Source organism: Dipodomys spectabilis, unplaced genomic scaffold, assembly GCF_019054845.1.
Source record: "Dipodomys spectabilis isolate Male_0828 unplaced genomic scaffold, ASM1905484v1 ptg000054l, whole genome shotgun sequence".
NCBI classification, from domain to species: Eukaryota; Metazoa; Chordata; class Mammalia; order Rodentia; family Heteromyidae; genus Dipodomys; species Dipodomys spectabilis.
Genome location: NW_024870731.1, coordinates 29836811 through 29862642, shown reverse-complemented (window position 1 = coordinate 29862642; position 25832 = coordinate 29836811). Strand labels below are relative to the sequence as shown.

The window sequence follows — 25832 nt, the reverse complement described above, 5'->3', positions numbered from 1 at the left end:
ACAACCAAGTTGTAAGCTGAGACTGTGGGCTCAAATCCAAGCAGGGAGTTTTCCAAGAGCCATTGTTCATTGAGCCTAGAGCTCTAGAAACTGAGCCAATAAATATGCATGGGGGTGGGGGGTGTGGGTGTGCACATGCATGCGTGCATGGGCATGCACACATGAGTGCACACGTGCGCGCACACACACACACACACACACACACACACATGCTGTTGGCCAGTTAAGAGCACTAAGCCAGGCTGGGAATGTGGCTTAGTGGTAGAGTGCTTGCCTAGCATGCATGAAGCCCTGAATTCAATTCCTCAGGCCCACATAAGCAGAAAAAGCCAAAAGTGGTTCTGTGGCTCAAGTGGTAGAGTGCTAGCCTTGAGCACAGACAGGCTTAGGGACAGCGCCCAGGCCCTGAGTTCAAGCCCCAGGACTGGCAAAAAGAAAAAAAGAAAAGAAAAACTTTAAGCCAGCCTTGGCAAAAGGCATTAGCTGCTAGCATCTTATGTCGTTTTGGACTGGATTGATAAGGGGAAAAAAAGTAAGAAGTGCCCTGCCTAGTGGAGTGAATCAGGCCTTTTTAAGTAATGTTTGAAATTTTTCAATTCATCAGATTCCAATAAAATTAATCAGAAGGTATTATGGACATTCTTTGGGACAAAAAAAGATCCTTTGGCCTTGTTATAGACAGAAGAACTTAATAACTATGATCCCCAATGTGCCACAGAACCAAGTTATTGAGAATGCAAAAATTAATGACTCAAAGTCATATTAATAAAATGCCTTTTGCTGTTAGTGTGGTGGAGAGCCTGGGATACTGTTGGACTAAGAAGAACCACATGAAATGGAAACTTCATTTGGATGGGCTGCCAAGAGATTAGAAAGCCTTTGCTGCCCACCAGAAAGTTGATGGCTCCGGGTTATTTAATTACTGGTGCAAATGAGGGAAACAGGGTATCGGAGTGAGCTGATGTGTGTATCCCAGAGCGAGGTGGGGGGGGGGGGGGGTGGGTGGTTAGTCAGTTCGTGTATTGCTTCAAATTTAAGAGCCCTTGTAGAGAGAGCACTGACTGCTCCTTCTGCGCAGCCTCTTTTCACCCTCTTCTTCTAGGAACTGGAGCTTGCCCTGCTGGGGGAAATGTCCCCTCCATACTATGTACTGAGGTGTCCTTTAGGACACAGGAGCCATTGTTCAATCACACTACTCCACAATCCTGGACCCTAGGGTGGCTCCTGTGTCTGGATGCACTGGTCACTATATACATCTTTGTCTTCTCCACCTGGCCATGATGCTTCTGATGGCCAGTCAGCATCCTTCTCCATGCCTTAACCCTGGAGCCAGCAGGGAGGGGCCCCCTCCTCTCGGAGTGTACATGGACCTGCACTTAGAGGGTCCATAAGGCTAGCCAGGCCTCATTTCACCATGTGAGCCATACATTTCACTTAAACTAGTTAAGGTTAGGTTTCACTCATTTGCAATCCAAGAGAGTTCTATCAAAGATATTAGAGGGAGGGTGTGTGTATGTGTGTGTGTGCCTGTCTGTCTGTCTGTCTGTGTCTGGGTGTCTGATACCCCTCAGTTCTCTCCTCGCTGCTCTTTCTTTCCTTCTTGTCCACTTGAGCAAGTTTTCATGGAGTCCTTGTTATGTGAACCCTGAAGAAGCAGGCGAGGCAGGTGGCTGGGGTCACAATTATGTATGTGTGTGTGCACGTCTGAGCAAGATACACAGGAACACGCATGCACTCCTGCACACATTTGGAATATGCAGAGAAGGCTGTCCTACGCCTCACAAGTGGAGGAAACTTCAAACATCTTTCTCCGATTTTCAAGGGTTTGAAATGGCGGTCACACGTTGCAGGCTTGCGCACTTCAAACTCACCTGTCCGGTTTCTCCTCATTGTGACTGTTTGAATACTGTGCCACATTTCATAGGAGCGAACAGCTCTTATGAAGGGCATAGATTTCTCCACTCACCAGATAGGAAGGGCTTCCTCTTTCCTGCTAAAATCTCCCTATCATCCAACTCATTTCCTTTGTCACACAGGACCCTGTTAGAATGCTATTTTAAATGATCCCCTATGTATTCATCCTTAATTGAATTCCTTAGTTCACGGAAGTAACTGCTCGATTAGACTGAGTAGGTAAGGACATTAAGATGGATTGGTGGCATGAAACCCCCTGTGGCAGTACTGACACCATTTGTTTCCTTCCTTCCTTCTTTTCTTCCCCTTCCTCCCTCCCTCCTTTCCTTCCTTCCCTCCTTCCCTCCCTTCCCTCCTTCCCTCCTTCCTTCCTTCCCTCCTCCCTCTGTTCCTTCCCTCCTTCCCTCCTTCCTTCCTTTCCTTCCTTCCTTCCTCCCTCCCTCCCTCCCTCCCTCCCTCCCTCCCTCCCTTCCTTCCTTCCTTCCTTCCTTCTTTCCTTCCTTCCTTCCTTCCTTCTTTAGGCCTGGCCATAAATTCATGATCCTTCTACTTCATCTACACAAGTATTGGGATTACAGGCTACTTATTTCTTTTATTTCTCTCTTTCTGTGTGTGTGTGTGTGTGTGTGTGTGTGTGTGTGTGTGTGTGTGTGTGTGTGAGTGAGTGAGTGTGTGTGTGTCTGTGCCAATCAGATAGCTTGAACTCAGGGACTTGCACTCAGGTTCAGTGTGCTTGCTTAGCTGGTGTTCTACCGCATGATGGAGTCTCTGGGACTTTTCTACCTGTGCTGGCATCGTCATGCAGTCTTCCATATCTCAGCCTCCTGGGTAGCTAAGATTATACGCATGAGACACTAGCACCTGGCTCCTACCTTGTTTTCTTTTTTCTTTCTTTTTTTTTTGTGTGGGGGGGGAGGTCCGGTCGTGGGGCCTGAACTCTGGGCCTGGGCGCTGTCCCTCAGCTCTTCAGCTCAAGGCTAGCGCTCTACCACTTGAGCCACAGTGCCACTTCCGGCTTTTTTTTTCTTTTTGCTTATATGGTGCTGAGGAATCGAACCCAGGGCCTCATGCATGCAAAGCAAGCATTCTACCACTGAGCCACCTTCCCAGCCCCTCCTACCTTGTTTTCTAAGGAAGGAGTAAATCTGTGTTTTCTGAGAAATATGTTTTGAACCCAGGCAGTCTTAAAAGCACTACTATCTTCTGAGCTGTTCTTACAAATAAAGTAAGTATTAGAGATTGTGTGTAGTCCTTGTGCCTTGTGTGTGTGTGGGGGGGGTGCACAGTAATCAGAATCTGCTACCCATTGGGCCCGGTTTGCTGGGGGGGGGGTGCACAGTAATCAGGATCTGCTGCCCATTGGGCCCGGTACTCAGCATTGCTCCCTTCTCTCCACCCCCCCGCCCTTGCATTCTGCATTTGAATGATGGCTACATAACCCCAGAACTGAGGGGCGGTGCTTCTTTCAACCTATATATTCACCATGGGTCTTCCTCAATCACTCCTCAGCCAGGAATATTCATGCATGCCTATCACTGGTTTCTTTCCCTTTGATAACTGTTCATCATATGTGATATTAATGAGGTTCTTCAACAAGCAAAAACCATGGCTAGGAATGTGACTCAAGTGGTAGGGCCCTATCTAGCAAATGCTAGTCCCTGAGTTCAAACTCTGGTACCAACAAATTAAGAAAAGGAGTGAGAATAAAAAGGAAGGAAGGAAGGAAGGAAGGAAGGACGGAAGGAAGGAAGGAAGGAAAGAAGGAAGGAAGGAATATCAAAGTAAACAATGCTAGTAACTGCTTGTGTTTTCACTCCTGTAATGAGTTAACAGGCTTAAGGATCCTATTTTAAGAACAAATACATAAGGCAAATAAGTTCACCCCCATCTCGTCCTACACCTAGCATAACTTTTAATAGAAACAAATCTAATAAGTGCATGTCCCAAAGCATTCTGGAAAGATGCTTTGAAGAACTAAGCTACTTAGGGGTACAAGTACGTCTCCATTAATCCTTCTGCCAATGCCAAGTTCGATGTGAACCAGGTCACATTAAGATTAACGTGGTTCAGACCTGGAGATCTGGTCCATCATCTTCATCTTTGGCACCCTGTGTGCCCATCTTACTAGAAATATGTCACAGCAAAGCCCTCTCTGGTCAGCTTTCTGAGTCTCGATCACTTTATCCCAGTGAAGATTTTCTTGTGCTGATCTGGGCATCCGTCTTACCCACAGCAGCAGCCTCGGGTTCCTATAGCTTTCTTCCTTAGCAAATGCTTCTAGATCTAAGGAGTGATTCTCAGGCTTTCTTATTCTTGGCTTTCCATTTGTTCTAAGCTCTCTCTTTAATTGCACCCAATATGGTGATGTAGAGCCAAAAATTTTTGTGATAGGTTTTCCATTTGCATTTACTCGATTTTCCCTTTTCATGGGTAATTACAAGGAGCTAGGCACTGTGCCACCACGCCACAGTGACAGTGGCCACTGTGACCATTCAGTGGCCACATGACAAGCCACCTGTGAGGGCAAGCTCAAGCTGCCGAGATGGGGTGCTTGCCTGCTTTGGGTGATCAACCTGAACGCAAGGACTTGAAAGAGAAATGCAGGTTCATTCAATACAATCTTGGGATGAAGAGCCTGCAGGGGGATGGGTTGGGACCCCAAAGAAGATCTTCTACAATGAGGCGAAACATGACACAGAAGCATAGACCATCAGCTTGCAAAGTTATTTGGAGGGGGAAAGCGATTCTTACAGTCCCACCTCACCATTTCATTCATTTCCTGATGTAAACCTTTATTTTCCCTGCAAAAGAAAAACTTCAGCCCATCCTGTGTGTGACTATGGAGATGTTAGGGCAAAATTAGTAGTGTTCTGAGATTATCTACTAGTGGCCGTTCCCCATCAGCTTCGCCCAATTCCCTCAGCCCTAATAGATTAGCTCCCTCTATTTTCTGTTTTTATGGCTATTTGGGGTTTGTCTAGGTTTTTGTTGTTTGTTAGTTGTGTGTGTGTGTGTGTGTGTGTGTGTGTGTGTGTGTAAGCACACCAGTACCAGTACTCAGGACCTGGGCACAGTCTCTTAGCATATTTACTCAAAGCTAGCACTCTGCCACTTGAGCCACAACTCCACTTCTGGCTTTTTGGCTATTAATTGTAGATAAGAGCCTCATGAACTTCCCTGACTGGTCTGACTTTGAACCACATTGCAGCCTCTTGAGTAGCTAGGATCACAGGCATGAGCCATAGGCACTCAACTTTGTCTAGTTTCCTTTATGTAACATGGTACTCTCATAATTTATAAATATTGCAGCATCTATTAGTGCTTCATTCCTGTAACACTTATCAACATTTCATCCTTTTTATGGTTGAATAATATTCCATGGTATAGACCTACCATGTTCACTCATCAGGGGATAGACACTTGACTTGTCCACTTTGGGACTATTAAGAATAAGGTTGTGCTGGATACCTGTGGCTTATGCCTGTAATCCTAGCTACTCGGGATGCCGGGATCTAAGGATCACGGTTCAAAGCCAGCCCTGGTAGGAAAGTCTGTGAGAATCTTATTTCCAATTAACCACCAGAAAACTGGAAGTAGCGCTGTGGCTGAAGTGGTAGAGTGCTCACTCTGAGCTGAAGAGCTCAGGGACAGCACCTGAGGATGCTGGCAGGGACAGGGACAGACCCAGGGTCTGTCTGGGACAGGCCTAGAGATCAAGTCCCACCATGACTGACAAAAAAAAAAAAGAATTTAAAAAAAAGAAGAAGGTTGCTGTGAACAGGTATGTTCAAGTTCTTATATAGACATATTTTAAGCTCTCTTTTGTATATGCCGCATCCCTTTTTATTACTAAATAATATTCCATTGTATGCTTATACCACATGTTTTACTCTACTCAGAAGCTGAAAGATATACAGGTTGCTTTTATTGTTAGGCTACTATGAATAGTGGGACCATGAGGTTTATTGGATAGATGTTTTTAAACACCTATTTGCCATCTTGGGATATGTTCCTAGGAATGAAATCACTGAGGGCTATGGAACTTTCTGAGGGATCCCCGTGTTTATGCCTGTGACCAGTTGATATTCCCACCAACAATGTAGCTGGTTTTCATTTGCTCACATCTCTGCCAACTATTACTATTTGCGTTTTCTCTCATAGTCTTTCTAGTGGGCACAAAGCAGTGCATTCTTCTGATTTTGATTTGCATTCCTCTAATGACGGATGGTATTCTATTTCTCTTTATGTCATAACCAATTCTTGTTTTATTCTCTCTCTTCAAAGATGGTCATTTTTAAAAGAACTCTTCAGGAAGCTTTCCATTATATCCGATTCCCCCAGCAGTAGGCTGTGTCATCCTTAGATAACCCATCATTCATCCCATTGGCACAGAAAATGGCCACCCCAAGATGAGATTGCTTGGAAGGGGGAAATGGCTGATAGACACATGACCAACCTTATCTGCCAAGCCACTTAAGCATACAAGGAATATACCCAGCATCATCTGTCAACTGATCAGGCTGGAGTGATCACAGAAGCCTATCTTAAATTCCTTGGCTGCTAGCTCCTTCAGAAGTGAAATCCCTCTGTTCTGTCTGTGCTTGACTCAAAATCAGATCACATGGTTCTTTGCTTCCATGGGCTCAAAGACTGCCTGCAGCTGCCTGATCACTGGGGCTGGAGGACTAGAGGCTGTTTGCTCAACTTTATAAAATAACCGTAGGCCTCAAGGCCTGTGCCCTGCTGTGCGCTGCTGCTTTTTCTTCTTGTAGACAAACAGTCGCCTCCTTAAGAACAGTGGGTTGCTACCATCAACTCTAAAGTTAATTTTAGGAGAGCAAGAGACAAGAAATACTTTCATGTCTCTTTTTCTTTTTGGATCGACTTTGCTTTTCTCCGGCTTTGACTGTTAAGGGCCAAATATGTGAAATTCCTAGCAATCATCTCACCGAACTATTCTGCAATTTTAGCAATCATGGGGGGAAAAAATAGCCTGTTTTTATGACCTATTGACGTATTTGTCAAAAGGCCAGATACACCTGGCCTGGAGAGTTTCATAACACTTTGCAAACCTTTGATATTGGATGATTTCTGTTGTCTGTTTCCCTATAATTATCCACACCAATGTAGTGTGGCTGGTGTTTGAAGAGTAAAGCTTTTTCAGGTGTATATTTGTTTTCCTTCTTCATTTAAGGACCTTAAATGTGTCAGTTTATCTTGAAATGGGACCAAAATTACTTTCTCAACTTGAGCTAAGGAAAATATTGTGAATATTGATGAGGGGGATAAGTAAGTGAAGCCACCTTTATTTATTTAGGAAATAAGGTGCTACCTGGACCAATTCATAGCAACTTTATTTTTGTCATCGTTGATGTGCTCGTAGATGAGGTGTGAATTGAAGGTGACAAATTGTAAGGGTGGGAGGTAGATCACAAGATGTTTCCATTCCTCTTTGAGGAAGGTCAACCCTCTCTGACTTCCTGAGAACCAACACCCCTGCAAATGCCTTTATAGCTATATTAATGGATTCTAGACGGACCTGACCAGAATTTCCACTATCTGCTCAGTAAACTAAGAGAAAAAGCTGGGCACTGGTGGCTCATATACCTGTAATCCTAGTACTCAGGGGGCTAAGATCTGAGGTTCAAGGTTCAAAGCCATCCCAGGCAGGAAAGTCCATGAGACTCTTATCTCCAATTAACCATTGGAAGTGGAGCTGTGGCTCAAGTGGTAAAGCATCGGCCTTGAGGGAAAAAAAAAAAAGCTAAGGGACAGCTCCCAGACCCTGAGTTCAAATCTGAGTATCAGCATCCTCCTCCTCCTCCCCAAAAAGTGTAAAGAAAGTTTCAGTGCAGAGCCTAACCACATTGCTCCCTTCTGTATTCCTTCCTGTTATAAAGAAAACCCTTGATTTGACAGCATAATAAATGAAGTTGTTGAGCAGTGTAGGGAAGTTTTGCTTTTGCTTTTGTTTTTTGAACTGTTTTGTCCTTGTTGTTATTGTTACTTCTAGTAGTAGAATGAGTTTACCAAAGATTCGAAGCTGAGTAGCTACCTTCATGCCTGATATTCTTTAGCTCGTGCTGTTTTGAACCTTTTGTGATGCCCAAAAGTTGCATCAGCCTGAGGATGGCTGCAGAAGTGAACCATCGACTGCTAGCATCAGCTTGCAGGGCTGGTGACTGCTTTCCTCCACTTCAGGGGCTGCTCCTCCCTGCTTCCTTCCTCTAGCCTGCTTGTGGCCAGGCCTGAGGGGTGGTCTATAAAGGAGAGGGGAGAGCAAGCCCACCCAGCTGCTGGCAGCAGGGGGTTCAAACAGAACTTGCCACCTGCCAAGAAGAACCCGAACCCCCCTGATTGAGCAGCAGTCCCTGCAGAAGGCCCACCATCCCAGAGGCCCAGGAGATGGCAGCATTATTGATGACACCTTTGCCCACCAGTGTATTCCTCCATCCTGCGGGTTGAGTTCCCACGGTGGAATCACCCATGCTGGAAGCAGGTGGACTGGGGTCTGGGAACATTTCCTTGACCCACCACAAGCCTGTTCTTTGCAGCGCTAGCTAGCATTCCACCCTCTCCTTCCTGCTGGGTTTCCCTGGTCTCTGCCCTCTGATGCCCCCTGTTCCCTTTTACCCCAATTTCCTCATACATAGGATCTTTCCTGCCACAGGACCTTAGTCCTTCTGGCTCCCTGTGTCTTTGACTGCTCTCAAGTCTCCCCTTCTTCTGCCCCCCCCCATATCCAGCCCTCAAGCCTCAGCTTACCCTGTCACATCCTAGGGAGGCATTCCTTGAGCCTGTTCTCCATCACGCGCCTCTATCATAGCCCTGTGACACTCCCCGCATGTGACCTCCCCACTTAGATGGAGATCAGCTCAGTGTTGTCACAGTGTGCTCCCCCCCCTTGCGCTTCACCCCCTGCCTGATGCACCCTGCAACACAGAACCTCATCTTGAATGAACGAGCCTGTGTGCTCAGCAATGGATGACTACTCTCTGTATTCGCCACTGACACACAGCCATTCATTGTTCTACTCAATCAGCAGTTATTGATTGCCTGCTAGGTGCCAGCCACACACAGCGTGAATAAGACCCTCTCCCGACTCCCACCGCTGACTGGTTTCTGAATAGGGCTGGCTGCCCCCACCTGGCAGCACTTAGGAATGTGTGGGAGGGTCTTCTTGTTGCCTTTGGCATGGTGACTGGGCAGCCAGGCATTTAGTGGACAGAGCACAGGTCATGGAACACCCGCCTACTGCATGTGATACGGTCCAGTGGGACCCTGTCTCTCTTTCTTCCTTTTTAACTTACTGTCCTTAAGCAGTTGTATAAAGGGGTTTCAACTCAACTCGGGTTATGAGGACAATGCATCTTGATCAATGTCACCCCTTCCATCATTCCCCCTCCCCGCCCCACCCCCTCAAGTTACCTGATTCCATTTTCACATATGCAACTGGCTTTAATCACCACGTTTGACTGCCCTTCCCTATCTCCATTCATGTACCCCTTTCCCCTTGACCTCACTCCTCTGATATCACAAGTTCCAGCCTCCTGGTATTTGTTTTGTTAAACTGAAAGTTAGTTGTTCAAAGGAGTTATGCCATTGGAATTCTCCCCTGAATAGACTGTACATTAGTTAATGTTTACATATATATGTATATATATATATATATATGCATACGACCCTGCATGTGTCTACATATATATTTATAGCTTAGCTCTAACTTCCACATATGAGAGAAAAAGTGTATCCTTTGTCCCCTAAGCCTGATTTAATATAAATTTCTTCTGGGTCTATCCATTTCCCCACAAATGGCATAATATCATTCTTCCTTATGGATGAATAAAATTCCATGTATATGTATGTGTATACACACACACACACATCACATTACATTTTCTTGATTCAGTCATCCATTGAGGGGTATCTGGGCTCTTTCCATGATTTGACTATGGTGAATAGGGCAGCAATGAACATGGATGTATAAGAATCTTTGCTGTATCTTGACTTGTAACCTTTTTGATCAATGCCAGGCAACCCCATCTCTGTGATGTTTTGGGATTCTGCATTGTGCTTGTTGTTTAGGAGAGGGAAGTGAGGTTAGGGGAAAGTGGCCTGTCATGTCTGGCTATGTTCTGTCATGTGCCTCATGAGGAACATTTTTTAAGTTTATTTTTTAATATTTATTTTATTGTAAAGATACTGCACAGAGGGGATACAGCTACATGAGTAAGTTAATGAGTCCTTTTCCTATTGAACATCATTACCCCCTCCTTTGTTTTTCCCCTACCATCCCTTTCCTTCCCACCTCCCCACCCCAAAAGTTGTAAAGTTCGTTTTCAATGTAGTATCTTGTACATCTCATTGTTACAATGGTCGACCTGTATCCTTATTTAAGCATTTTGTTATTTCCCTTCCCCTCCCCAAATTAGAAAAATGTATATACAAGATTCAGGGCATCAGAATCAAATACAGTGAAGACAGGGGTTATACCATGGGGGAAGAACATGCAAAAGAAGCAAAAAAAAATCACATAGTACATTATGAGTACATTAAAAACAGCAAGAAAGATAAAACCTCACAAGGAACTTCTGTAGCCATGCATGGCTGCAGGAGACATTAGCATTCTCTCTTAGGCCAGGATAGAAGGAATTTGTGTTTTTCAAACATATCAAACATAGCGATTCATACCTATCATGCCAGCCTGTGAGCTGGCAGTGGCAGGAGGTTCATGAGTTCAAGGCCAACCTGAGCCTACATAGTGAGGCCCTTTTCAAAACCAAAAGAAAATAAAAATAAAAATGCATAAAACATGACCAAGAAAGGCGTTGGCCCTACTAAGGAGCCTCTACTTGAAATGACATGATAAAGCTAAAAGTAAACGTGAAACTATAACTACCATACAACAATCATATGCACCTAGGTGGGAAAAAAAGCAAGTGAATGTGAAAACCCTTCACGTTTCCCATCCCTTGTGAGGGTGTGAAAACCCGTGCAATGAGCTGTTCCGTCCTTCTCCAGCGTGCCTTTGGGGGAAAAGAGATGGAGAAGGAATGGTGTTTCTCACAATGGAGATCAGCATGGGGGAAGGAGGGAGGTGACCAGATTAACTAAACTGGAGCTTTATTTTTGGTCGGTAGTGGGTCTTGAACTCTGGACCTGGGCTCTGTCCCTCAGCATTTCAGCTCAAGGCTAGCGCTCTACCACTTGAGCCACAGTGCCACTTCCAGTTTTCTAGTGCTTAATTGGAAATAAGAGTCTCATGGACTTTCTTGCTTGGGCTGGCTTTGAACCACGATCCTTAGATCTCACCCTCCTGAGTAGTTAGGATTACAGGCATGAGCCACCAGTGCCGTACTAAACCAGAGCTTTACAGTCCCAGCAACACTTGGGAGAGATGGGTCCTTTGCTGTGGGACTGTCCTGCATGCTGCCCATATTTAGAAATATCCCACACCCATCTCTACCTATGAGGGACCATGATAGCCAAAACATGTCTCCTGCATTGCCAAGTGCCAGAGGCTGAGGGTCAGGAAATACTTCTGCTTGGGAACCATGCAGGAAAACCTCAGTTTCTACTGCCTGGAAATGAAGCACCTGTGCCAGGTGCTTGTGGCCCATCAGAATTTAGCCTCGCTAGCTTTCAAAGTGTGTTAACAGTACAGGTGAAAAATATCCATAGAGATTCGAGGGGATCAGTTGTTTGTTTTGTTTTGTTTTGTCAAGGTCCTACCATATAGCCTAGGCTAGCCTTGAATGCATGATCCTCTGGCCTCAGTCTCCTGAGTCCTGAGATTGCAGGCATGCACCACTACCACAAAGGCAAAGGGAAGCATGGGAAGCTGCATGTTACCTATGCACTGCCTTCCTGATGTGGCACCTTCTGTTCTGCTGACCCTAGAGGAGAACCAGCAGGAGCCTCCGAGAGAATGATCATTTCTCTTTGACATCCAGGGTGTAGCTCCCAGGTGTATGAGTAATGCTGCCACCTGAAGCTTCTCTAAGTCTCCAGAGAGAGAGAGAGAGAGAGAGAGAGCGCTGCAGGAAATTACAGTATATTGCAGGCTGCTTAGGCTGGCAAAAAGGAAAATCCTCTTCTTCAAAATAAAAGGGCTGGCAATTTTGCAATGCGCAGTTGACTTCACATAGCTTTCTTTGCAAAGAAACTTTTGCATGTGCTTCAAGGGGGGTGGGGCAGGGAGATCTGTTTTATCTCTATGTCTCCTCCATTATAAGGGGGAAGCACACTTAGGATGCTGATTTCTCCACGCTGTTCATCTGTGTGAACCCACCACACACTATCAGTTCCTGGAGTGTTTGCTGCCCTCTCACCCTTCATCCTCGAACCCCAGACCTCTGCTTCTGCCAAAGAGGAGAGCCCTTTGGATAAGAGCCATCCATGTGCAGGTTGTTGGAGATGTGAGGTGAACTGTCTTGCATGTTTTTCTGAGTGCTTGGGAAAGCTTGAATCTAGGGAGGGAGACCGGGCTCCTAAAAGCCTTATGGGAACTTGAAAGAAAACAGCTAACATTCCCCCAATTTTTTGTATCCCCATCAAACAGAAAGGGACAGGAAAAAACAGGTCTACATAACATGTAGAATTTCTTTTAATGTTTTACTTACGCTTTTTATCTGACTTCAAGAAATAGAAACAGTTTCTGATGTTGGTAGTTATAGAGATTGGCTTTGCGAATAGCCATGTTCAACATCTCTTGGGAGGATCTCATAGTTATCTTCTTCTGGCCCTATGTAGAAGGTTTTAATAGTGTCCCTGAGACTTTGTCATTATTGTCACTGAGACTTTGCTGATTTAAAAATTGTACTCAAGGATTTGGGAGTGATAAGGCATGTCTGTAATCCCTACTGTTTGAGAGACGGCTGGTCCAAGCAAAAAACTTGAGACCTTACCTGAAAAACTAAAAGCCAAAGGACTAGACACATGACTCAAGTGATAGAGTACCTGCCTAAAAAATGTCATCAATCCCCTAAATTGCACCCCCCCCCAAATAGTATTTGAGGGCCCATGGGTCCTGAGGAGCAAAGACTTGAAATCATGAGTGTCTCTCTGGGGAGATTGACCTTCTCGCCTCCATCTCCTACCTCCCGGCCTCTCCAGTTTGGGAGCAAGTTGGAATCCTCCCAAGTCCCCTGAACACTCAGCTTGCTGACCTCTGCCCCAGCTTCACCGTTTCTGATTCTGGAGTATCCTGAGCGTTTGATGCTCTAGTTCCCAAGAGCTGCTGATCTGCTGGCCCGGGACCCACGTTCTCTAAAGCCCATTACGCTACATGGCATTTTCTATGGAGCACTACAAGCACTGGCTCTGGAATTGTCCTGTGGATGACCGAAGTTAGAACTGACCACTCACATTACAACCAAACACCTTCGGTTCCTGCCAAGGTGTTTCTTGAGCATCTCTGCTCAGAGGATGGCACCAGGAGACACCAGTAATTGGCCTGTTGGAGGTGTTATTCTGGTATTCCCTTGGCTGCCTGACACTTCCGGGAATGCTATCATTAAAAACCATCTATGTACCACCACGGTTTGTTCTTCCTAACAGCCATTTTTTTTTTTAATTCAGTAATTTTCCATCAACATGATGGCATTTCTTTTTCAAACCATCCTTGATACATTTTCCTTTGATGCAGTAAAACTTTGTGTATTTAGATTCTATGTAAATGCCACAACTCTATCTTGGAAAATACCATCCAAATGCTAATACTAAAGGTGCATGCAGAGTAGATTTACTGAGAAGAAACATTGACAAAACTTGTGTCTGGAAAACTAATCCAGCAAGAACTCTTAAGGAAATTTTTTTTTGGTGCCACCTATTCTTGGCAACAATCTTTTTTTTTTTAGTTGTAAAAGAAACGTCATTTAGGTATTCCGATTACCGTCCCGTTAAAAAACAACAGGCACTTTGAGAACAGATTGTGTGTCCTTCACCCTTTGAATCATGATGTTTCCCCTGAATTCATATTCTAAAGGCACATTTGAAACCTGATTTACTTGTTGCTCTTCCGTCCTGCAGTCTCTCAAGCTACTTGGAAAGAGAAAGGCTTTGGTACTTTTCCTGTCTGCTACTAATAGCAAAGATAACAACATGGTGCAAAGCCAACAGTCAAATCCCCACCGTTGTTCTAGAAATGGATTCAGGTGTGAAACCAATCATAAAATCCAGACCATTTTCTAGAGATGGATTCAGGAGAAGCTCTTTATCCTGAAATCCCTGCTATGCTTTTCCTATGAGAAATGGCATTGGATTGCACAGAACTGAAAAATGCTAAGAAGGAAAGTGGGGGGGGGGGGGAGACTCCAGGCTCCTTTCCAAATGCCTTAGACAACATCAATGCCTGAGGTGGGACTTGAAACACCCCTGAGTTACTTGGAATAGCTCCTTGCCCTCCCCCAGCCCACAGCCCAATCCTCCCACCCCCCACCCCCGTTGTTGGTGGTGGTATTGTGTTTTGTTGATGTGTTGTGTTTGGGGGGGGGGGTACTGATACTGGGGCTTGGACTCAGGGTCTGGGGTGCCATCCCTGAGCTTTTTCAATAAAGTCTGGCACTCTACCACTTGAGCCATACCCCAACTTGGCAGCTGTATTTGCTAGTTCATTGGAGATTAAGATTCTCCTGGACTTTGCTGCCTGGACTGGCTTTGAACCAAGATCCTCAGATCTCAGCTTTCTGAGGAGCTACACTTAGGGTTTTCAAGGACAGGGAGCTACCTGCCTATGTGTTCCTGTCATGACAGCTGATGGAAGCCAGGCATATCTAGAAGCTGGAAGTTTCAGTCACGAACCAGAGTCTCTAATGAGCACCTTGGAGCTGTCTGCTCCTGATTTGTAGCAGCGGTGGAGGAGGGAAGGGCCGGGTCTTCTCCGGACATCCTCAGGAGACCCTTAAGTTAGGAGTCGGCAGGCAGGTTCGGCGGCGCTGCGCACTGTTGCTTTGAGCCTGGCAGTGTCTTTAGCAGAACCAAGGAAACAACGTGCACCGCCGCTCCCCGGGGAGGGACGTCCTAAGGGATGTTTCCGAGGATTTTTTCCTCCTCCTTCTTCTCCTTTTGCATCTGTGGCATCCCCCAGAGATGTTTTATACCAATGTGGCCCGAGAAAGATGGCAAGCAAAGACTCTGCAGGGTAAAATTAGGGGCTGCCTAAGCGGCTAAGGAGTGTGTGTGTGTGTGTGTGTGTGTGCGCGCGCGCGTACGTGTGCACGCATGCGGGACGTGCAAGCCAAGTGCACTGAAATGCAGCTCCTGTCTTCTGCCTGCAAGGAGTTGCTTGGTCCCCCCCCCCGCGCCCCCCCTCGCGTCCTCCCTCCCCTCTCCGAGGAGCGCGGATCTCTGGGGGTGGGAGGGGGCGGAGCCCGTGCCGTCCTGGGCTTGCTGGACCCCGGGCGGGCGGGGTGGACCCGGGCTCCGGTGCCAGGCGCGGCGGTTGGCTGGCGGCCGCCCAATCCCGGGCCATGCCGCCCGCGCCCGGCCAGCGCGCACGCTGAAAGCCGAGTTCCGAGGCAGCGGCCGGCGGCGGCGGCGGCGTTGTCCAGGGTCGGGGAGAGGATCGCGGGTGTGGGGTTGCCCCGGGAGATCGTGGCTGCAGCTGTGATCGCCTGAGGGGGGGGGGACCCCCACACACGCGCGCGCACACACGCACACCCCACCCCAGGCTGGGAGGGAAGGAGGCGGCATGGCCTCGGTGTTCATGTGCGGCGTGGAGGACCTGGTGTTCAGCGGCAGCCGCTTCGTGTGGAACTTGACCGTGTCCACGCTGCGGAGATGGTACACCGAGAGGCTGCGGGCGTGCCACCAGGTGCTGCGGACGTGGTGCGGGCTGCGGGACGTGTACCAGGTGAGCGGGGCGCGGCCCCAGCCCTCCCCCGGCCCCGGCGGGATTCGTGGGAAGCCGGCTCCACCTGTAGGATTGCACGGCTCGCTCCCCTCCCCCATCGCCACTGCAACTCCGAGCAGGTGTCTGCGCTCTGGGGGAGGGGAGGGGGGCTGCCGGGCTCCGCAGCGCCCGGGGCTGGTGGGACAAAACGCCTGCAGCTGGGCCTAGGGACGGGATGGGGGGGAGGCGGGGGGGTTCCTAGTCACCCCCTACCCCCAGCCCGCGCAGATCTCCCCTTCCCAGTGAGGATGGGGTGCTGAGGGGGCGCCCAGCTCTCGCAGACCTCCCCTTCCCAGTGAGGATGGGGTCCGAGGGGGGCGCCTGGAGCTGCGGGGTAGAGGACCTGCTGCAGAAAGTGCCTTTGGCCCTGGGAGATGGGCTGCTTCCTTTCGCGCCTCAGCGCCGTGGGGGTGGCAGTGGGGAGGGGAAAGGGTTCACCCCCGCCGGCTGTCAGAGCAGAGCGCACTGGAGGCGCGCTCTTCCTTTTCGGGTTATTTCAGTTTTCCATCAGGTAAGCCCCCAACTTGCAAAGGTAGAGCCAGGAACATCTGATGAGGTCTCAGCTGGGGCTTGGAAGGAAGGAAAGCAAATGGTGAACACTTCCTAGGAGGCTGATGGGAAGGGAAGGGTGGCTTGGCTGTGCACCTGAGTGCTTACCTTTCCATTTACTCTCGTAAGCACAGCACAACCTTTCTCTGCTGGGTCCCACACTGCAGGCCAAACAGTGCGGCCACTTCCCTCAGCTAGGTGACCCCTAGCCCCCTCTGGGGCTGCAGCTTGCCTGGGTGTTTTCTTATACAGAACTTTATCGATTTAAAAGTACTATGCTAGCAGGGTGCTGCTGGTGGCTCACACCTGTAACCCTAGCTACTCAGGAGGCTGAGATCTGAGGATCAAGGTTTGAAGCCAGCTCAGGCAGGAAAGCCTGTGAGACTCCTATCTCCCATTAACCACCACCAAAAAACAAAAATAAAAAATAAAAGCCAGACGTCAAGTTATAGCTCAAGTGGTGGTGTGCTAGGCTTGAGTGGAAGAAGTTGAGAGATAATGCCCAGGCCCTGAGTTCAACCCCAACACACACACACACACACACACACACACACACACACACACACACACACACAATATTGTGCTTTGGTTCAACATCTTTGAGAGGTTTTTAATTGCACTGTTAAACTAGGAAAATTATACTTGGGTTCATGGAAATACTCTATTACTGTCTTTCTTGTGATACAGAATAGCTTTGTTGGAAGTTCCTAGGTTCCCCTACACCCTAAGCTCATTCCTCACATGGTAGAATGTATATGTCATTATATTGTGACCCACAATAATCACACACACACTTGGTTGTTTTTTGTTTTGTTTTGTTTCATCAATCAAGCAAAATGAGAAGTCTCCAGCACCTAAGGTTGGACTATCAGAAGTCTAAAGTATCCGTGTCCTCTTGTCACCCTTGTTAAACTATAACATTTTAACTTCTGCTTTTAGACAGTTCCTGCTTTGTATAACACATCTGCCATATAGTGCATTTTTGAAATGGAATCTAAAAGCCACGTTGTGAGCAGCAGCGCGCGCGTGGGGGAGGGGAGAGCATTAGGGCAGTGTGGACGCATCCCATCTGGCTACAAGTCACAGCTTCTCTGGTTTTTAGGACCCAGAGATGAGTTAGCCTTTCAAGCCTTTCTCTGTTGATTAGTCGCCACTTAGTTTGGTTTATAGGGGAAAAGTATGATGTATAATTTTGCTTTTCCTTCTTAACATTGGAGAAACTTTCAAAAGGAGAACACAAATATCATAGCCAACCAGACCAGTTGTGGGCTTCACCCCACCCCCAGCAGAGATTCAGGGGATTTGTGGCTTATCTCTAATGTTGTTAGTGGCCAATTCAGAGATGAAGGTTCTGGAAAACTGAGGGAGGTTCTGTGAGTCCATCATAAGATTGATGAATAATTGTTTTAAACACAGCAATAAGTTGAAGGCATCAACTACCAGATACCTATTCTCTTCTGTCAAATGGATGGTAACTGAGTCATTCCCTCTCACTGCCATCAGAATGAACATCTAACATTATGCCTCGCTTGGGCACTGAGTCATAAAGAGAAGAAAAGGGATCTCAAAAAATTGGAGAAATCTTTTAAAAAAATTTAGCCATAGAAGAACAACGATAATCTCAATTGTATAACATATTTGCAAAAAATGGGATTTTTTAGTTTACTTTTACTTTGTTGTTCATGTGCTGGGGGTGCGATGCAGGGTCTTGCATGGTCTGGGCCATCACTCAACCACAGAGCTATATACATCCCCAGCCCCCAAAAATCATTTAAAAAAACTCATACTTTTAAGTACTGAGTAAGGGAGTAGTAGCTTCAGTTATATAAAACTAAAAAGACAGTAAATGAATGTGATTTATGGGCAAGTGAGTGAATCCAGCCTTTTCCTCTGTATGACCGTGGGGAAATTAATCTTTTACTATGCTTCTCTTTCATCATTTATAAAGTGGGGAATATAATCATAGTAATCACAGAGGTTATGAGGATTAATTGGCACGTAAAATAATTAGCACACAACTTGGATCTTAGAAAGTATTCAATTAATGTTTTTATCAATTTGGTCATCTAGGATGGTTTTTAATTGGGATAGGGAATGCAACTCAAAAGTAACCCACAGAATAAAAAAATAAATGTGACCTTTGACACAATGTACAAGTGTAGCAGTAGATGGATTTTAAGTATGGTTTGATCAGGGCATGTTTATTTCCTATCATTCTTTCAGCCCTATTCTTTTGTGTTTTTTTGGGGGGTCCGGTCTTGGGGCCTGAACTCAGCTCTCTGGGCGCTGTCCCTCAGCTCTTCAGCTCAAGGCTAGCGCTCTACCACTTGAGCCACAGCGCCATTTCCAGCTTTTTTCTTTTTGCTTATGTGGTGCTAAGGAATCGAACCCAGGGCTCAGGCATGCAAGGCAAGCGCTCTACCACTGAGCCACCTTCCCATCCTCTCAGCCCTATTCTTATTTGTTGGCTATACCCTTGCCTGGTGTTATCTCTCATATATACAATAGCTCTATATATTATCTATGTAGAAAGCAAAAGAATTCATGTTTACCAACCATGAAAAAAACTTCCTAGATATACTTTCAGTGAATAATTAAAATTCTATTTTAGGGTCTATGCATTGCATTGTAATTATTCTCTATGGAAAAGATAAGGTCTGAAAGGAGTGAAAATTGATTTGGGGGGAGAGAGAGCAAAGCCCCCACAACTTCCTCCTTAGTTAAGGAGGAAGGGCAAGAAGGCTAGGTATAAAAGGCAGCTAAGCCAGGCTTAGCTCATGCCTGGAATCCTTTCTTCTTAGGGCACTGAGATGTGAGAATCTGAGAGTCTGAGGGTCTGAGATCTGAGAGTTCAAAGCCAGCCAGATCAGGAAAGTCTATGAGACTCTCATGTCCACTTAACCCCCAAACAGCTAGAAGTAGAGCTGTGGCACAAGTGGTAGAGAACCAACTATCAGAGGGAACAGTCTGCTGTCCCGCACATATGATGATCTGGAAGAACACACGAGACAGTTACATATTTTAATGAGTCCAGTCTTTTATCATCTTGATAAATTTTCAAAGGTGTCGTTTTTCTTGATTCAGAATAGTCTTGGTTGTAAGGAAAACCACAGCTCCATCACTCTGGAGAGAAACCAAGGCCGGGCAGGAGATATTGATTACACTCAATCCCCGGCAGGCCCTTGGGGGTGTTTTGTTTGTTCATATACAGTAAGTGAAACAAGATCTCCTGCCTATTCACAAGGTGTTTGGCGTGTTGGCGGCCTGGCTAGCAAAGCTGGGAAGGCCTCATTTCTTTGGAATTGAACACTTCCTCCCCCTCCTAGATATTGGAACAGCAAATGATTTCAAGTGCCAACAAACCACACATAATTAAGGTACTTGCTATAAGGTATTTTCTGTAGCAAAGCAGGCAAATGCTGTATTGGGGTTGCCTTTGACAAAAACTTAATTTATAAGTAACGAATTCAGTCCGGTAGCTGACATGAGAAACCCATTTGTAAGTGAGGCTGAATCCTAAACACTGATTTGTCCACCATGTGCCTATCCTGTGTTATATCTTTTCTGGGCAGGCTGCATTATAGCAATTCATTGGGTTTAATACACAAAGGAGGCAGAAAATGATGGGGAAATGATGTTGCCAAAAGATCAATATTTGAGGGGTTTTTTATTAAGTTCTAATAAAGCCCTCAGTTTGTTACCTGGGGTTTGGTTTTCTTTTCCCCAGTGTCTGAGAGGTAGAATTACTTGTAAACCCTGAATAGAGGCATTGCTTCCAGCAGGAGGCAACTTGAACAGAATCTGGAATGCTTAAGGGACCCAAAGAGTCTGGGTCAGCTCCCCTGGGGCAGCAGCTGGCACCAAGGGTAGGGCACACATTGCAGGTCTCAGGTAGAGGAGAGTCTGAAGGCTCTGCCCCAAAGAACTTGACCTTGAGCAAGCCACTACCCTTTTCTGCTCCTCGATTTTCTTCTGCATAGGGGAGGAAAGCAGTAACAGCTGCATTATGGGATAGAGTGAGGGATTCATGAGACAATACAGGCAACACTTGACACCTTGTGAGCACAAAGCAAATAAGTGCTCAGTAAACGTTAGTTCTTGGTTATGGAAAGTCCTCGACACTGAGCTCAGAGGAGGTGTGTGGTAATGGTACCTAAGAGTATCATTATTGTTTGTTTGTTTTGGTCTGTGCTGGGGCTTGAACTTGAGGCCTGGACTCTATCCCTAAGTTCTTTCACTCACGGCTAGTGCTCTACCACTTCAAGCCACAGTGCCACTTCCAGTTTTCTGGTTGTTAATTGGAAATAAGTGTCTGATGGAATTTCCTGGCCCAGCTGGCTGCAAATCACCATCCTCAGATCTCTGCCTCCTGGGTAGCTAGGATTACAGCCGTGAGCCACCGGCACATGACTGTTTTTACAAATGAGACTAGCTAGCTGTCTGGAAAATAAATTCCCGTTTTTCACATGGGTAGATGGTGGTTGACAGAGGTGTGACATCCCACAGCTACAAGTGGGCAGTAGCCATTGGGCACTGGATATGTGGATTGTCTTTACCCCAGTAGACCCATATCGTCTTTTAATTAATTCATGCCTTACTTTAGGAATACTCAAACATCTCCACTTGGCTGTGAGGAAGAAATCATTCTATGAGGATTTACAGACTGGTCTCATGTGACCTTTATACCTCACCAGCTTGGATGACAGAGGCCATGTCTCTGTAGACAATTCCCCATTCAGCATTCAGTGACCTGTGCCTATTTTAAAGCATATCCACTTTGCTTGGTATGACTCTTCATTGAGATCTGGCCTGTCACCAGCTTTTGAAAATAAAGTTTTATTGGCACACAGTCACATACATGTGTTTAGATATCTCTGGCAACCTTCATGCTGCCATTTCAGAAAGGTGCAACATTGTGACTCAGCTATTTAGAGTCAAATCGTTGACACAAACCTGAAAACTTTGTAGCTCATTACTTTCTAGAAAATGTTTTCCAACCACAAACCTAGACAAGGGGGGAAAAACAATGAGGAGTGGAGAATGTTAGAGGAAGAAAAATCCACAATTCTGTCACAGACAAGCAGAACTTGAAACATAGAAGGATTCCTTCATTAAAAACTCAGGAGGAAATGAAGATAAGCATTCAGCTTACTCAGCCTTTGGTTGTACCGCAAGCATAATGACTCCTGCTCTGGGCTGGTTTGTTCATTTGCTCACTCATTCATGCCTAAAATATCTTTCAGCTGTTCACTACGTCCCAGTTAGTGTGCCACGATGTTAGCAAGTCAAAGAAGTTTCCCCTGCTCTGAGCAAATAGATTGTCAAATCGGGGAGAAAGTTAAGAAAACCATACCTAGGAAAGCACCAACCTTCATGCTCACCTCTCACAGACAGTCTACAAGGAAGTCATTTACAAGATATGTAAATGCATGTGCATGGCTGTGTGCCAATAAAACTTTATTTACAAGGAAGGAAGGCAGAAAGTGGAGGAAAGCTAAGGAGGCCTGTTGGAAGAGGTGACTCTGGCTTATCTTTGAAGGACACGTAGGAGTTACATAACTGAAGAGAAGCAAAAGGGTATTTCAGCCGTGGAATAACATGACTTTTGTGGGAGAGTATAAGGAGAGTTAAAAAAAATAATAGAAAGAAATGGAAAGCAATTCTGATTGAGAATGACACCTGAACTTGAATTGTCTTATACTTAATTTTTTTTCTGCAAGTATTAAGCGTTGCATTCGGGGCCTCGTGCTTGCTAGACAGGTGCTGTGCTACCTAAGCTCTGCCCCTTTTTGCTTTAGTTGCTTTTCTAACAGGTTCTTGAATTTATGCCTAAATTGTCATGGACTTTGTCCCATTTATGCTTCCTGTGTAGCTGGAATAACAGGTGAGTGCCACCATGCCCAGCTTCTTAAATGCTTGAGATGGAGCCTCACTAACTTTATGCCCAGATGGGCCTCAATCCTCAATCCCCCGGATCCTCCAAAATAGCTGAGATTACAGGCATGCGGCTGCCCCACCTGACTACAATTTTGATTCAGACCTTTGGGAAGAGGAGACAAGCTGGTTTTGAACCGTCACTGGCAGTAGTGAGACCAATAGATTTACCTTTGCCAAAAGGAGCCATAGCTCAGGCCGAAGTGGAAAAGAAGTTAGGGAGGTGTGGCAGTGATGATGGTGTATATCAATCAGGTTAGGCTCAATTCAGCCATGGTAACAAACAGCCCCAAAGTCATAATGGCTTCAGACACTTGGTTTTCGCCCATATTACATAGGCCATCACAGGTTGGCTACAGTTTTGTTTCATTGCCCTCACTTGGTTTCACAGAATGCTCCAGAACATCAACATTTGCTGTGATAAAAAGTAAGAAGAGCAGGCTGGGCACTGGTGGCCCACACCTGTAATCCTAGCTATGCAGGAGGCCAAAATCTGAGGATCGCAGTTCAAAGCCAGTAAAGTCCATGAGACTCTTATCTCCAGAAGTAGCTCTGTGGTTCAAAATGGTAGAATACTAGCCTTGAGCAAAAAGAACTCTGGGACAAATGCCCCAGGCCCTGTGTTCACACCCCACAACCGAAAAAAATTTAAAAAAAGAAAGTGAAGAGCTCCTTAAGGTCTAATGGCTCATGTCACTTCTCAAGGCCATCTATCAGAGCTGGTACCACAATCTACACACCCACAGGAGCTAGGAGAAACCATTCTAGACCTGTTGTGGAACAGCATAAAGGCTGTGCAGACTGGCTCCTTAGGAAGCTGACTCTGAAAACACGAAGTACATCAGAGGCCCTGGGAGATCAACCCTGCACACGGGAAGTAAAATGAGTGGGGATAAGCAGAATGAATTCAGCGGCAGCTCAGGCTCAGCAGAGGCCACAGGTGTCTCTAGAAGTGACTGTGGAAACCCAGAGTGCCCTGGGTTGGAACAAGAGACCTGAGCTTGCTCTTGTTCCTCAACCCATCCTAGAGGTGTGCTGTGCTTAAAGGCAGGGCTGGACTTTGTGGGGAAAGCTCTGTTTAAAGAAGGGCACTCCCCAGAGGGGGACCAATGTCAGTTCACGCCTCTGCCAACAGCAGAGGGAATCAGTCTGGGTAGCACATCCCAGTATCTTCTACAAAAGCCAGCCAGCACCAGGCCGGTGCTGGACCAAAGCCAGCACTAAATCAGACAGCCGGAAGGAAGTGGGGGAGTGACACAGTGTTGATTGGATGATGTGGAATTCAGCTGGAAACAATGGTACTACCCCCAGAGAGGCCACCTACCTGGCTGCATCCTACTCTCTGGTTGAAGAGGCTAGGCAGCTATGAAATCAACTTCAAGTTAGTAGGGAAGCAAGGCAGTGTGGAAGAGAAAAGACATGACTGATAAGTGAAATCAGAGCTCTATGAGAAAATGCATCTTCTACTTCTGGTTACCAAAGACTGGAATTTTATAGTCAAGAACTAAGATGCTCAAGTACCAAATACTGAAAAGCAAACCCATCTTAATTTTTTATGCCCTATGTTGACAGAAACACATTTCTTAAAGAACCGTGTTTGATGTAGGGTCAGCAAGATGAATCTCGGGATCTTTGAAAAGCATTTTTGAACCTTTGTTGCATAAGATGGAAACCACCAGGTTAAGGGCAGAGTTTCCTGCTGGTTCAAATGAGTGAGCGTTTGTTTTGCTCATTCCGTCTCTTCTTGGTGGGGCTGCAGCATAAAATAACTTCCTTGCTCATCCTCTATTTAGGTTTATTCTGAATGTTATATTTTGGTATCCTAGTTGGTTGTTACGGAAAAAGTTTGATTCAAATGAGGAGTAAGATCTGCAGTTCTAAATTTTGTAAACAAGACCATATGACTTGCAAAGTGGAAAGATGGCAAAAAAATAATAAGCCATTTTGGAAAAAATCAAATTAGCATCCATATGACATTGTGTGTTCACTGTGTGTATATATGCAGTGTATGTTACATATACACACACATACTATAGACAGCCATCCTTGGAATAACTATGAAAAAGGCTAGCAAATATGGAAAATCATACAATTCCATTTTCTCCTAGTACTCTAATCATTTTCATCTCTTGAATTTTGTATTTGGTAAAGTTCTTTGCTTAAATAGCTATTTTCTCTTTATGCTTTCCTGGACCTGGCCAGTCTGAACTTGGCTAACACAAGTTAATTATTAGGCAAATGCTCTATATTAGGACTTATACTTAGTACATAAATAATAGTATTAACTTTAAGGGAAAAAATGGGCCAGGTGTGGTAATACACACCTGAAGTCCAACATACTCAGAAGGTAGAATAGGAGGATCATAGTTCAAGACCAACCCAGGCAAGAATTAATCATGGCAAAAAAAAAAAAAAAAAAAGATTATGGTATGGCTCCATTTTTAGGCCTTACTTCAGTATACAAAAATATTCAACAAGTTTTTGAGATTCATCTCTTAATTTACATTGACTCCAGTATTTCATTGTATGGCAAAGCTATCTCTTATTAAAGGATATGCAGGTCATTTGTAAAATTTCAGTGTCCAAAGAACTGCAGTAAAGTACTATATCTCCTTGGGCAAGAGTCTCCACAGTACATATTGGAGAGTTGCCAGATTTTTCTAGCAAGTTCCTTTGATGATATTCTGTATCTTTATGCTTCTCCATATGATATGATAAATTCCATTTCACGGAAGTTGTGGACATATTAACCCCTAAATGTTCATGCTGGTATCCAGGCAATGATCTAGCTGCGTTCCGTGCTTGGCTTCTGACCACCAACTTGCTGGCTTATTTATTAAATCAAGTATTATCAGCTAGCTTTTTACTCATTCACTCCAGAGACATTGGAGAAAACAACACTTCAAGAGTTCAAAGTCTAATTCAGTTGTGGTTTGCCATTTGAGTCCTCTAAAGCTCACTTGTTTTTCTACTGTGAAATGATAGACAATAATAGAACCTACCTTAAAGACTTGTTTTCTGAAGATTATTATAAGAGTTACATGAATAGATACTTAAAACACTGTAAACAGTGTTGGACAGATGGATGGATGGATGGATGGATGGATGGATGGATGGATGGATGGATGGATGGTGATGGATAGGTAGATAGATGGCCAGATGGTTGCATGGATGGGTGGGTGTTTCAATAGATAATAGGTGTATGGATGCACTGCACAAAGCATTCCCCTTCTTCCTGAAGGTCTCTGATTACCTACCCAGTGTCAGGTGAATCCATGATCATACTTTCTTAGCCTAATATGTTGTCTGTAGCCTAAATACCAGTGGATATGATGAATATTTCTGTTGATAGGCATATTTGTACCTCCCAGCCAGATTGTTAGTGGAAGGTGGATAACTGCTGTGACCTTCTCAGGACCTAGCACAGTGCCCATCTGCAGACGTACTTGGGGCCTAAAGAAACAAATGAGTAGCCGGGCCCCGGTGGCTCACGCCTATAATCCTAGCTATTCAGGAGGCTGAGATCTGAGGATCACGGTTCAAA

The 25832-nt window shown here is 45.6% G+C and overlaps 1 protein-coding gene across 3 annotated transcripts in view; it reads left to right on the top strand.

The window, feature by feature from the left end:
* Positions 1 to 25832, top strand: part of Frmd4b (FERM domain containing 4B) — a 188875-nt gene that overhangs the window by 22380 nt on the left and 140663 nt on the right. For 2 of the 3 annotated variants that reach the window (XM_042679982.1, XM_042679981.1), the window contains exon 1: positions 15449 to 15766. The exons of the other annotated variant lie outside the window; for it this stretch is intronic. In XM_042679982.1, coding sequence (XP_042535916.1) covers positions 15605 to 15766 — 162 coding nt within the window. In that variant the 5' untranslated portion in view covers positions 15449 to 15604. Of the gene's footprint in view, positions 1 to 15448; positions 15767 to 25832 lie in introns of those variants that run through there. 3 annotated transcript variants of the gene reach the window in all.